This window comes from Culex quinquefasciatus, chromosome 2 (assembly GCF_015732765.1).
Source record: "Culex quinquefasciatus strain JHB chromosome 2, VPISU_Cqui_1.0_pri_paternal, whole genome shotgun sequence".
Taxonomy (NCBI): domain Eukaryota; kingdom Metazoa; phylum Arthropoda; class Insecta; order Diptera; family Culicidae; genus Culex; species Culex quinquefasciatus.
Window position 1 is genome coordinate 184,281,419 of NC_051862.1, and position 13,583 is coordinate 184,295,001.

A 13,583-nucleotide genomic window follows, 5' to 3' on the forward strand; every position below is an offset into this window, starting at 1 on the left:
CAAGAGTGAGTGCGACCACCGCGAAATAAGTGACGACGTGTTCAATCAGGCAGCGCAAAAGAGAGCGAACGACTGTCTCCACTCATAATTTCTTCTTTCCGCTCTCATTTCTCATTCTTCGCTTGTCACCATCGTCATTGAGAGGGGTTTTTTTCCTTCACTGATCCACTCACCCCACCTCCCTCAAGTCACTCATTTTGGGGAGGGACTCCGACGCGCTTACTCGCCGAGGTGGGATGGGTCAGCTTCGTTCCAGTGAGAGCTGCCTCGGTGAATGAGTGGCGCAAAGCGCACGTGAAAACAAAATGGTAGCGAGCGCGAAGAGAGTGAGCGCGCGGCGCAGCGAGTGAGTCGCAACCTCTCGTCACCCATACATGCTCGCGGGTAAAGCAACTGGTTGCCGTGGAGGGGCGTGGCCAAAACGGGTTTCTTTTGTTTCGTGTGAGTGTTTTGCATCGGATTGCTTCATTATCACTGCATTCGCCGCTCAGCAAACCGGCTCCCGCATGGTTTGCTTTGGTTTGATCTTCCGAGGGGTTTGGGTGTAGTGGTGGACTTGGAACTTGTTTTTATGAGGAAGTGAGTGTTGGTGCAGTGCGTTGAGAGGAGGGTTTCGGAAAACCAGTTGGAAGGCAGTTCGAGCCCGGGTTCGAGTTTAGTTTCGTACTGTTCGCCTGAAGGCTCGTACACACAGTTGACTCTCGGGGTTTTGGCTGCGGTGTTGACGGCGTGTGTCGTGACGTGTGAGAAGAAATTTGTAAAAAGGAAAAATAAGCAGCAAACGAATTGTTTTCTTTTTTTGTGAGTGTGTGATTGCAATTCTCTCAAGAAAGTCGAGCGACCGCTAGAAACGGAAGTTCGGTCAAGTGAAGAACACACAGCGATTTCAGCTCAAGTGAGAAAAGCAGAGACCCGTCGGTAAACTGGAACAGGTTCGGTTCGGTTGTTCGCGGCTCGCGTCGTTCGGTTGTCGTCATTGTTGCCACAGTGGTCGCGCGAAAATTGGTCAAAATTGAGAGAATAAAACGAAAACGTGAATCCTCTAGTGAGTTAAGTGGAAGCGGTACTTCCAGCAGCAGTTCGGCAACGGTAGCGGCTATTACAGCGGCGGCGGAAGCTCACCACCGGAAGCAGCTGGCACAGCACGAAAGGATGCTGCTGGACACACAGAACAATAACAATAACGGCGGCGGAGGTGGAGTCGGCGGACCCACCAACTCCATGGGACTGGTGGGGCAGATGGGTGGACCGATGGTGAACCATCGGAATGTGGCCGCGTCGGCGGCGGCCCTGCAAGCGGCGGCCGCGGCTGCCCTGACGGCGGCCAAAGGCGCGACGGACTTTTCGATCGCGGCAATCATGGCACTGCGGGAGGGTTCCGCAAGCCGGAGCCCTCTGGAAGCAGTTTTCGTAAGTGGCAAGTTTGTTTTCGGATTCCTTTATTAATTAGATGTTAAGTCTGGGTTGGAAGGAAATGAACTGTAAGGATTAGTTTGTAAGGAACAGAAATGATGAGTCAGTTTATAGTATTTACTAGAATAATCAGTGTAGTATTTAAACTATGGTGATAAATATAAATTTATATTAGAATTGAAAACACAGTTCAATTGCTTTCTTTAAGCTGCAAATTCTTACTATATCGATCTATAAACTATTGGATTTGAGTCATATGATTCAATAGTTTATACGATCAACACTATAATCTTATTTATTTAAATGTGTTGTGATTATTCCTTAACATATATTTTTTCCAATAAGTCACTAATTAATGCACGTTATTTAGAACGATCTAAAAGTACAAACTTCTATTACTTGTTGAATTTGTTTTTGCAAAACAGAAATTTATGATTTTAAAGATTAATTGAGACTTGTTGAGCTGCATTTCAAATTTAAAAAAAAATAGATTATTTCCTTAAGTTGTGTATTTAACATGTTTTGAAGAAACACCTATGATATATTTCTAGAAATCATTTTGAAAAATAAACAAATAAAATTTCCCAATTTGTTTTAACATATATTTTGAATTTGTTTTTTTTTTTTAATTTGAATCTTATCATGGTTAAGAAGAACCCAAATTTAATTGAAAATTTAAATAAATTCTTCGTAAGATGTATTCCTATCAGTTTACGCAAAATTTCTAAAGTTTTGGTAAAACACGGCAATTAACTGTCAATAACTCAACATAAATTACATAAAAATATCAACTCATTTAGTCGATATTTTACCTGATATTTGTATTATCTGGTACGCTAAAAGTATTTTTGAACAAATGAGATTTACAGCATATTTTTTTAAAGATTATGTCTCTTCTGATTTAATCTCAAAAAATCTTTAAGTTTGAGTAGTTTTTCTATGATTTTTTTTTTTCAAAATAAAATCTCAATACATAGAATAGTTTTGCCAACTGGGTATTAAAAAAATCCAAAAGTGTGGCTTATTTTACCAATAGAACTCAGTTTTGATAAGTTAACAAACTTTGATTTATTGAATAAAAAATCTATAGCTATCGATTGTAAACTTCTAAGGTTATATTTTCCCATGTGTGTTACATTGCTTTCCTGCAAACATTAGGGTGATTCAATTATACAGAAAAAGGTCACTTAAAGCTTTTTAAGTTACAATTTCAATAAAATCTGGGCAGGTTTTTAAATGTTATTTAATAAAATTGTCCTTTTTGAAAGTGAATTTAATGCTAAGCTTGGAAATCACTTACAATTATCGCTTTGTTCTAAAAAAAATACCAAACCTGAACCAATTTTGCTGAAAATTTCATCAAAGTTATGTTTGGACCCGCAAAGACTCTCATTTTGTTTGGTAATTGAATACTCAAATGTGGTTTTTGCAATAAGTGGTAAAAATAGTGATTTGCCAGCACCAGTCGTACATTTGACTCAAAAAAATAGTTTTGCAATTTGATTTTTTCAATTTTTTGGCAATTCCGAAAAAAAAACACAATTGAATATGATTATTAAGTTTTCCCACTAAAGTTTGGCGTCCGTGTGTTTGGTCAACTCCAAATTAAAAACAGTGTCGTACATATTTATTTTTCCATACAAGTTCTGAAAAATTGATCTTTTCAGCACTGAAATGCGTGATTAAATGAACTTTTCGGCACAGTTATGTATGATGATAAGTAGGCCATGTCTTTACTTCAAATTTGAATCTCCTTTGTAATGTTGTTATTTTGCATAGAATTGGCTAAATTTTCAAATTTTCAGATCGATCTGTGGACATTTTTGCAAAATGGCTCACGCTGTTTGGCAAGTATAACAGTATAACACATATCTGCGGTATCTTAAAAAACGACGTTACTTTGCTTATAAACGCAAAAGATTAAGGGTCTATTACACTCTAAAAAAATTCCCTGTAAAGTTAGGAAAAACACGAAATTTTAAAATGAAAATTTTTGTTTTAAATTAAAAAATGACCCTTCTGGGTCAATGTAGATTCGAAAAGTACATTAAATTTCCCATAAAATGACATGCTCCAAAATTTTTTACAGTCGAGTAACGGAAAATGGGAGAATTTTTAAAACTTTTTTAGTGTTTTTTTCGATGAAAAATACGTTTTTTTCGGAATTCTGAGTTCGCCATCAAATCGGGCGTCTAATTTTACATAAAAGTCCCTTTGACACCAAATTTATATCTCATCACCGTTTCAGGCTGCAAATTATTGAAAAACACCTCTTTTTCGCATGTTCAAAAATGGAAGGGGTCGTACCGCCCCTCCGTCACGAGATATCAAAAAACGGACCTCGGATTCGTGTTCAGGGACAAAAGTTACCCCTTACGGCAAAGTTTCACGCAAATCGGAGAGGGGTCGGGGCAACTTTTCCCGATTTCGTGTGAGTTGGTAGAGAATTACCCTAAGTCAAATTGAAAGGTTACCTAATGCTTAAAAACATTGAATTGAATAACATTTCCCATCTAATTTTTGCTCTTGGTTTTTTCATAAGAAATTAGAAAATTACATTTGTAATATGTTTAGTAGTTAGCAGTTTGTATTTTTCCAGGACTAAAGTAGTAAAATAAAATAAATAACTTTCTGAATAAGAATGAAAAACAAAAACAAACACACTTATAAATTGAAGTATTTCTACATTCTATTGGCACTTCGAGATCTGCGCAATTTTAAAGGATCAAACTTTTAAGAGCTATTTGTAAAATTAAATGTCTTCAATGGCCACCCTGAAGCTGATCATATTCGTTTAAATTAAAATAATTCGTATTTTCAAAGGAAATATTTAGATAGAACTGAGTTTTTAAATGAACAAATGCAAATTGTATTAATTATTAATAAATTTAAAAAAATCAAATGTTTAACGTTATTTAACTCAAAGGATTTTCTTCTAACAGTACTTCAACATGCTAGTTTAATCTAAACTTGGACTAATCAATCCTCCCTGCTTATGAGTTCAATTGATTTCAAATGTTTTTTTTTTGTATTTCAGTTTTGTCCAGTTTGAACCGTTGATTGTCGATTGAATTACAAAATGTTTTTTCTCAATATTACTTAAGCGCCATCTCGATCTAAAAATTTCAAATCAAGTTAGAGTTGTTAAGGGGTCATACTTAAGCTATAAAACCAAAATTAAGATAAGAAAGAAAAAAACTTCTTGATTCGTTTATCCGAAGTGAATATTTACAAAGGCCTTGTAATAATCGAGTCTGGACTGTGTTCTGCATTAGAACTGCTTAATTTAAATAATTTAGCAACAGAGACGGCCAAGGTCTGTGGGTTTCCGTTTTATCTCCATTTTTTGTGCAATAAAGTGCAATACATAATTGCAGCATAATGATCTGCTAAAAGTTAACGGTTTCCTTAACCTCCCTGAGTACGGCGACCCCAAGTCTAGAACAGAACCAGTTCTAGATGTTCACTCAGCTCAATAAAATCCTAGAAAAACGCTCGTGGTATCAAACACAAAAAAAATAAAATAATAAGCAACTGCCAAACCAGCGACTGGAATAATTGCCGCGATGATGTTAATCATCAACTGCAATAACTTCCCCATACTTCCACTGGAGGTCTGCAGTCTAGTCTAGGAGTATTGCATCACCCACCCCTGAGTCCGTCCGGCCATGCTGGGTGCAACATTGTTTAGCTACTTGATTTGTTGATCCACCATCAGCACTGGTGGGTGGTTGGGGTGGTTTGGGTGGGCTGAATTCAATTTAAGTTTAGCATTGATTTTCAACACTTTATTAGAAAAGGTCCACACACAAAAGTCGTAAATCACGCGTTCGTACTTGAGGTGTGTGTAACGCAACGCGTAGTTTTTCCCCCCTCTTTTCCGCTGAATTTTATTCAAAACAGTTGGAAAACGCACCGTTGCAGCAACTGCAACTGGAAGCAACAGACACGGAGGGAACAAAACAAAAAAAAATAACAAATCAGACTCGACGCGAGCACCACAATCATCCTTTTCGCTTTATTAAGTTTTGCACTGCGAACACGCACACTGTCAGCGCGGCTTCCTTTGAAAAGTGCCCACCCCCGACCGCAATGGGTGGGCCGCCCACCCGCCTCCCCCATTGCTGGTGGGAGGGCGTTGGAATTTGGAGGTGGGAAAGAGACACGCACGTAGAAATGGGGGAGCTTCTGTAGAAATTGTTGAACTTTTTTTTTGCTTCTATTTGTTGGTACAGTAAATAGGGAAAATAGCTTTGTGAGTTATTTGTGGGTTTTGCAAACTTGGCAATGATTGGTCGGGGGTGGAAAACAGAGATGGTACACAAAAAGGCACTTAAGTGCGTGAATTGGCTTTCGTAACTGAAGAGCAGTCGTCGTTTCTTGTTGGAGCTTTTATTGAGTTGAAATTGCCATTAATACGTTTATTTTGATTATAAAATTTAAAAAGTTCCTAACATCAATTTTTTATCAAAGAAAGGATCGAAAATCATTACTATTGATTTTTTTATAATTCAAATCATTGAATTCATACAAAAAATGTTACAAACTACCAAAAACAAAAACACCAAAACATTCGAAACCGAATGAAGGCACGCAAATGATGCCCCCCCAAAAAAAGAACTCGCAGTCATATCATTACCATTACCGTGTGCGTTTACCAAACTTCCAACACCTTACCTCAAAGGGTAATTGTGCCGACTGGCAATCATTTCCCATCAAGTTCAACGCAACGGGCGAAAATGATTAGCACCCGTCGGCGCGCTCACTTGAGGCCGAACGGAGCGAATATTCGAAAACGGCTTACTCCGAAAAAGTGCATTGTTTTGCTCCCCTTTTTCAAAGATTACTCACAGAAGAAAAAAGTACTTTCGACAAACACGCACACGCAATTTTCTTCACTTGCGAATTGTTAACACCACTTACGCGAACCAACGAACGGTGGACCCCTCGTCGAATGGGAGTTCACACATTTGCAAGAGCACCACCAATACTGCTGCGGCAGTAAAAAGAGAGTCGAGCAACTTGCGTGCAAATTAATTGAGGGTTCGTCGCTTGCTCGCTTTGAAGTCTTCGGAAAATTTGGTGGACCCCTCGTCGTTGCTGTGTCACCTCTAGAAGCTGGGAGTTTTCTCGGAGATGATTTAGCGCTATCGCGCTCAAATCGTGGTCTTAATTAGTTATCATTTTCATCTTAAGGGGGCGTTCTTCTTCAAGCAGGTGGGTTATAAGAAGAAGTACCTCATTGTTTGTTGATTAGCGAACTGAGACTTGAGCGTCGAGTTGATTTAGGAAGGTTTTGTGTGTGGCAGTAATTAGTCTTTACGACCCGCGCGTAACTTGTGGGTCATTTCCACACACGAGGTAAACGAGATATTCGCGAGGGGTCTCTCGCGCCACGTGTTAATCCCAGTGGCACACACAATCGAACGCTGTATAAATTAATTCAACAGATTATCACCATCATTAGGTGGCGGGCGCCCCAATTGAGTTGGTCTCCAACCCGACGCCAATTCAATTACATTACGCGCGACCCCTCGGAATTCCCCCTAGCGGCCACTAGCGCAAACTTCTTGAACCTCAAACCTCTAATCAACGCGCGGCGGCGCCGACAATATTCTTTTCAACACCGGTGAACCACCCTAACCTTACGATTGACTAGATGTCAAAATCGCTGGCAGCACTGGACGCGCGTAACACGCGCGGGGGGTCCCCCAAGGGGACACACACACTTGGAGTTGCTACCGAAGTGCTGGCGGAATTGATTTGTGGTGAAGTGAGGGTCCTGAAAGAGGGCGGCGGGGGCACGCCTACGCCTTTGGCGGTCATTGCTGAGGAGTTTGTGTGCGCGTGAGTCTGTTAGTGGAAATTATAGCAATTATTCGCAATTAGGTGCGATTGGGGCAAAGGGGACGAGGGGATGTCAAATGGATTGCGGGGGGTATTGCAAAAAATCTAATTGGATGAATTTAATAACACGGATTTGACGGGATTGAAAAATGTAAAATAGTTTCGTCATTGAGCGTGCCAACTGCCAACACTTTGACAGAAGGCGGATTAATTGTACTGACTGAAAACGGACGAGGGGTCTATCGATGCACAATTTTGTTATTTAAAAAAAATGTTTAGATACTATGGATTGAATCATAAACAGTTAAAATTAAATCCAAAAATCAAAAATTTACATCCAAATACCCCTCGTTAATTTTGGATTGTTATTATTTTTGACGTTTATTTGCTTGAAATGCAAAGAGAGGAAATCTCACTTTTCATGTTCTCTCTCAGTGAGTGCTCATCGAGAGCAATCGCAATACATTTGCCCTCACTTTTGAAGGTGATATTTAAAAAATTAAAAATTCCACAGTTCCGGCCAACCGCAATTTCCTCGGACATCAGTCCTAAACCAACTGGTCTCTAAATTTTTCACTTTTGATGATTTTTGACTAATTCCCTCGCGCAACACCCGGTCCGCACTCCTAATCGCCAACCGATCTAAAGTGCTGATGTTGGCTGCAGTTGTCTAAATTCATTAGCATTCGCTTCCTTCCTTGTCCGAAGAAACTCCTACAGCTGTTTCCTTCCCTGCAAAAAAAAAATGGGAAGCACTAGCGCACTGCACTAAAGTGAATTCTTCGCCGGTGGTGTTCCGTCAGAGCATGGTTTCGAGCGGGGTTTTACGGACACACGCGCGCACGTATCTTCCCCGAGAAATCCTCAATTATTTCCCCATTAGACGGCCGGCAACACTTCCTGATGAGGTGCAATCCATCAGCGCGCGCGATCCCGATTTTGCCAGGACCATCTGGTCCGCTCGGAACTCCCGGGAACTCTATAATTACCACGGGTATCGCAGGGACATTAGGTGGTGGTTCCCGAAGGAAGAGGTTTGTTTTTATTCAAATTAGGACGGCGATGATGCGCGTCAGATGGCGCGGATTCAACCTGGCAGGGTTGCCAGCGGAAACCGCAAGGGCTCTAATTTGCTCGATTTTCTCGCCCTTTTTGGTCGGGAGGGAAGCTGAAGCGGCTGGATGTTGGTTTTTCTCAAACCCATATGGTGGCCAAACGGTTTCGGCCCCTTGGGGCCGAGCTTGTTAACGCTGTTTACATAACCTTAATTCGGTTTGACGTTTCGAGGTTGTTGCCAGCCGCGCGGTTTCTTCGAACACCTTTTTTCACCGCATCTTTCCAACATTATAATTGTTTCACGCCTAATTTACATGTAAATTTAATTAAACCAACCAACTAACTCAACCCGTTCGCTCGGAACGGAACACTGCCGGCGCATCGCGGGTGCGGGAGTTGGAAAATTGGCATAAATTTATACGCATTTGTTGTTTGATTTATTAAACATGCGGTAATGGCCGCCACCACCTCCACCACTACTCTATACTGAAATAAAATTAATTGCGCGTAAGGAAGAGTGCCCTTCGGAGAGGGAGGGTAGATAAGCTAATTGTCGAGCAGATAAGGTTATCGCCAACAACAACAACCAGAGAAAAAAAGGGCGTATAGAACTAATCCGCCATTTTGCTCTTCTTTTCAACAGGACCCCCCAGCTCGGTTGATCGGCTGTCCGAGGTGGACGACGAGGTGGACGTTGACGTGGAGGAGTGCTCCGACTCGGAGGAGGCGGCCTCGCGGTCCGGCCGGAACTCACATTCCCGGGCGACCGCCACGCCCAACTCGGTGTCCGACGAGGAGCGGCTCACGCCGGAACCAGCCTCGGTAAGTTTGGATTAGGTTATGACTGTGGAGTTGGTGGAGTTCGCACCTTTTGGGTACAGTACTTATTAGGTAACTGTCATGTTCGAAAATTTACGAGTGGATTGTCAACACTAAAGATTTCTCGATTTTAATTCAAATCAAGAGAGAATTTGCAAAAAAAAAAATATATATAAACAGGAATATTAATTTGCTAATACTGATTTTTGCATCCGCTGACCCCTCGTCCTCGATATTTTTGTTTTGTTATTGTTTTTGACGTTTGACTAAGAAAGAACATATTTCAGTTAAAAATCTTACTTTTAACGAACAACTAATGTACCTGGAGTCTGCAGGAGTTATTAGACTATGACAAATAAACAAATTAACAAAAAACTCGAATTTTTGACAGTTTGACAGTTTGCCTGCATTTGCAACCTGCCTACATTTTGCTTGGTTTGCGAGTTTTCCGCAAACAAATTTGCGAGTTTTGCAAGCTGTCAAACTCGAAAAAGTGCGAGTTTGTTTATTTGTCATAGTCTAGAAACTCCTTGAGTAGTAGTTGTGAAGCAAAAACTCTTTGAGGAGTCGTGAATAAATGGCTGAAGTCGGAGTCGACTAAAGGAGATATTAGACTATGGCAAAGCAATGTAGACAAACTGTCAATCTGTCAAAGGGTGTGACTTTGTTAGACTGTTTGTCGTAGTCTGATATCTCCTTAATTTTCACGAATTTGAAATTCGGTCAAGTCTTTATGAAGATCTTTAGTCGAAATCGATGTCAGACTTAAAGTAGGGGTCAAAGTCGAAGTTATCAAACTCAAGAAGCTGTAGTCGTAGTCATAAAAACATACATCTACTTCACAGCCCTCATGTCCTGTATTATCTTATCATTTAATTGATATGCTAATTATTCATTAACGATCCCAAATTCTTATCTCCCAAAAACAACTGATCAACAACTAATTTCCCTCATGTTCCTCCTCCCCACCAGAAACGACCGCAGATCCAGGGCTCGTGCAACTCGGACGATCTGCGGCCCGTACAGTGCCACCTCGAAACCAAGGAGCTGTGGGACAAGTTCAACGAGCTTGGCACCGAGATGATCATCACCAAAACGGGACGGTAAGTTCGAACTTCAGTTCAACCAGGGGGCGTGACGCCGGTCGCTCGTGTCAAACGCAACACTTCGCCGGAGATCCCTATCGATCTACGGGAGACACTTTCGAGTGTCATCTTCGGCGGGCATTTCCAGAGGGATTAGTGCGGGAATTTATCATGCGTTTCACTCGGGGTCTTTCCCTTGCTCATTTTTCGGGTGCGCTCCGTCCATAAATTATGCCACTGAAGTTTCGAGGGGTCGCCGGACGGGAGAAAGAAGCGAAGAAGGACCAGATAATGAGCGCACAGATAAATATCTTAGACAAAATACAACTATTACCGGCTCCGCCAGTGTGGGATTATAAATTAGAAGACATTAGTCAGTGTATAATTTTCGTCTAAATTGCGGTGAGGTTAGCCCCCTTCCTCTTGCAACAGAAAGCCTTCACGGAGGTCCCGTGCGACATCGATCGATTCTTGCGCGGGGCCAGCAGCTTCCCACGTGATTCAGCGAAAAAAATTGAGCCATCATCCGCGATCGATGTCGATCGAGGGGGGTAGGTCAGATCATCAAAGGAGAAAGAAGTTGGCAGCTATTATTGAACGTGTAGCTGTCATCGCACGGCGCACGGTCGCGGTTTGGGGGCGGTAGCCCGTGTCTATTAGCCCCGCGGCCCCCCTGTTTCAGAGGGGGGCGCCGAACAATTAACCGATCGATTGCACGATCGAGGGGCGCTTCAATAGAGGAAAAAGCTGACCGCTTTTTTGTCTGTTGTTCGGGCGAAGTGGGCAGGGAAATCAATTGGCTTGGGTTGGTTTTTACCCCTTCTTGCAAGAGAGGTTCCCTTATGGCCACTTGAGGGGCGCTTTCAATGATCTGTATAAAGAGCCGGGACTTAATCTTCCAGGTAATGGCGATTAATTTGCCTGACCGATGAAGATGACGAGTTAAGAAGTGCTTCATTTGGTGCAACTTTGATGGGTTCTCATCGGTGTGCGGGTTTTGCTCCGGGGATGACGAGACTGTTTGAGGTTAGGTTGCTTTATGTACAATCCCTGAAGAAGACTTCAAAATTGGTGAAACAGTTTTTGAAATTTCATGACTTTGTCAATTCCGGTCATAGAAACGACCAAATTGGCCGGGCTACCAGCAACCCCAACATGTCCTACTCCTTTGGAAACGTCCAGCGCTCCGACAAAAACACACATCGTCCAAAAGACTAACAAATGACAACCCATTTAGCGCTTGTTTTATTGTTTTCCCACATTGGCCCGACCCTGCTGGGGATGTCGCCTACCAGCGAGCCGGACTTGGGAAAATTTATGACCGCCGCGTAAGGCGGAAATTTTCCCCGGAACTGGACCCCCGTCAAAAACAAGCCACGTCGAAAGGAAATTTATTTTCAATTTTAAAATTTAATACCTTGTTCCTGAGCGCGCGCACGGCTTGATTTTCAATTATTTGTTTTAGTTCGATTTCGGCGGTGTGTCGTCGGTGTGGGAATTTGGACACATGTGTTTGTGTACGCGCGACCGAGCGAGCAAAAAAAAAGATGGCGACCACCCGAAGCTGTCAAACGGGGGCGCTCGCACGTACGACCCTAGCGCGCGCCCATAAATGTTCCACTTTTTTTCAGAACATTCACGCTGCGCGTTCATAAATCCGGCATGTCGTTTGTCAGTTTAAATTACGTCGTCCATCGTTTTGATGCATTTTATGGTGTTGGTGGTGGCGCACCCCTCCCCGGCCCCTGTCAAACGACGATGCCGCACCGATTTCGTGTCACGTTTGAACAGTGTTACAATTAAACCCCGTCACGAACTCCAAATTGTCGCGCTCTAAATCGATCGAAAGCGAAAGGGTTCGGTTGGCCGCCATCTTTGATCGGAAATGTCACCAATTATGGCGTGTTTCGTTTCGTTTCTCCCAGAAAAAAATTAAACCCTTCCGTCATGAAACTTGCATGGCACGAAATCACCACGAAATTACAACCTTTTGAGCCCCGCGCCGTCAGATGGAACAATTCTCAAGGGTCTCTCTAAAACCCGGGTAACGCCCCGCTCTGCCACAACAACTGTCAAAAATTGAATGGAAAATTAAAAGAAGTGTTTTTCTTCGCTGCGGTTGGCAGCCGACACTTTGTCTTCTTCCTTGAAGAGTGACACCGCCGCCTAGAAAAAGAAGCCACGTGATTGAGGTTCCTGTTTAGCCCCTTTTCCAACGATTGTGTGTGAGAAACGTAAATAGGAAGCTTGTTGTACCTACTTCTCTACCTGGAAGTTCTGCTACAAGAGAACCGCATAAATAAATCATTTTCGTGTTTTTTTTCTTTCAATTCCCCCTCCCTTCTTAATCTTGAGGTTGCGGTGACTTTTGCGCCTTCCCTTAGCTCACTTTGAAAGAAGGGCGTTTAATTAACGAGAGCATTGCAGAAGGGCACAAAGACGCTTGTGTAAACAAACAGCTGTCAAAATCAATACGGCAAAACGTCTTGGCCCGGGGTCTAATTAGGCGGCTCGACTTTTGGTAATAAACTGGAAAATTGAATGCGTTAGGTTTGGCAGCTGGCGAAATTTATGGCACTCGATCGTTTCGTTTCGGGACCTCGGCCCGTTAATGGGCTCAAGGTTGTGGGTCTTTACGTGATCCGGAATGGGTTTGGTGTTATTATTCATTATTAGGGACAAGATTAGAGTAGGGTTTTTGGTAGGGAAGAGTACATAAATTATCGGAGGATTGTTTATGACATCTTAGATTACTTGTTTGAAGATTTTGCAGTGAGGCGTGTTAGCCCTAACAAGTACAGTCTCTGAACATATTTAAATTCTACTCTGGAAAAATGGTCTCTTCAATCTAAAACTAGTCGCCTAGCTTAATTACTGTAGGTCGTTGACCGTATACCTACACGCAGAAAAATAAGGCTTATTTGAATCAACAAAACGTTTTGTTGATTCGAAAATCAAGATTTTTGTTGAATCAACGCTAAACGTCAAAGCAACTTTTTCAAAACAACAAAAGATTTTTGTGGAATTGAGAAAATCAAGGTTTGTTTCAACCCAAAATCGGCGTTGATTATATTCAACAAAAAATTTGTTGAATCAAACCTCGTACAGGCTGATCCTACAAAATATTTTTTTGCGTGTATAAAATTGTGAAGAGATTGTCTTTGGCAATTCAAGTTGAGCACGTCACATTGCTGGGCAAATTTCTTGCGACGGGTTAGCCCTTTTGTTCTGAGTGGCAAGTTTCATACAAGGAAAGGCACTTGCATCCAAAACGGATAGATTTAGCCATGTTCTTGCTAGATTTAGGTTTTTTCATGTTATAGGAGTATATTTTCGCTAAGTTTTCTTGTGAGACAAGTTAGC

The 13,583-nt window shown here is 41.9% G+C and overlaps 1 protein-coding gene across 2 annotated transcripts in view; it reads left to right on the forward strand.

The window, feature by feature from the left end:
• The first annotated feature begins 561 nt into the window (after nucleotides 1-561).
• LOC6040869 (T-box protein H15) overlaps nucleotides 562-13,583 on the forward strand; it is a 46,622-nt gene continuing 33,600 nt past the window's right edge. The window contains exons 1-3 of one of the 2 annotated variants that reach the window (XM_038255154.1): nucleotides 562-1,417; nucleotides 8,960-9,138; nucleotides 10,108-10,238. In XM_038255154.1, the coding sequence (XP_038111082.1) occupies nucleotides 1,153-1,417; nucleotides 8,960-9,138; nucleotides 10,108-10,238 (575 nt within the window). In that variant the 5' untranslated portion in view covers nucleotides 562-1,152. The remainder of the gene's footprint in view (nucleotides 1,418-8,959; nucleotides 9,139-10,107; nucleotides 10,239-13,583) is intronic. The other variant, XM_038255155.1, reaches the window with a different exon arrangement.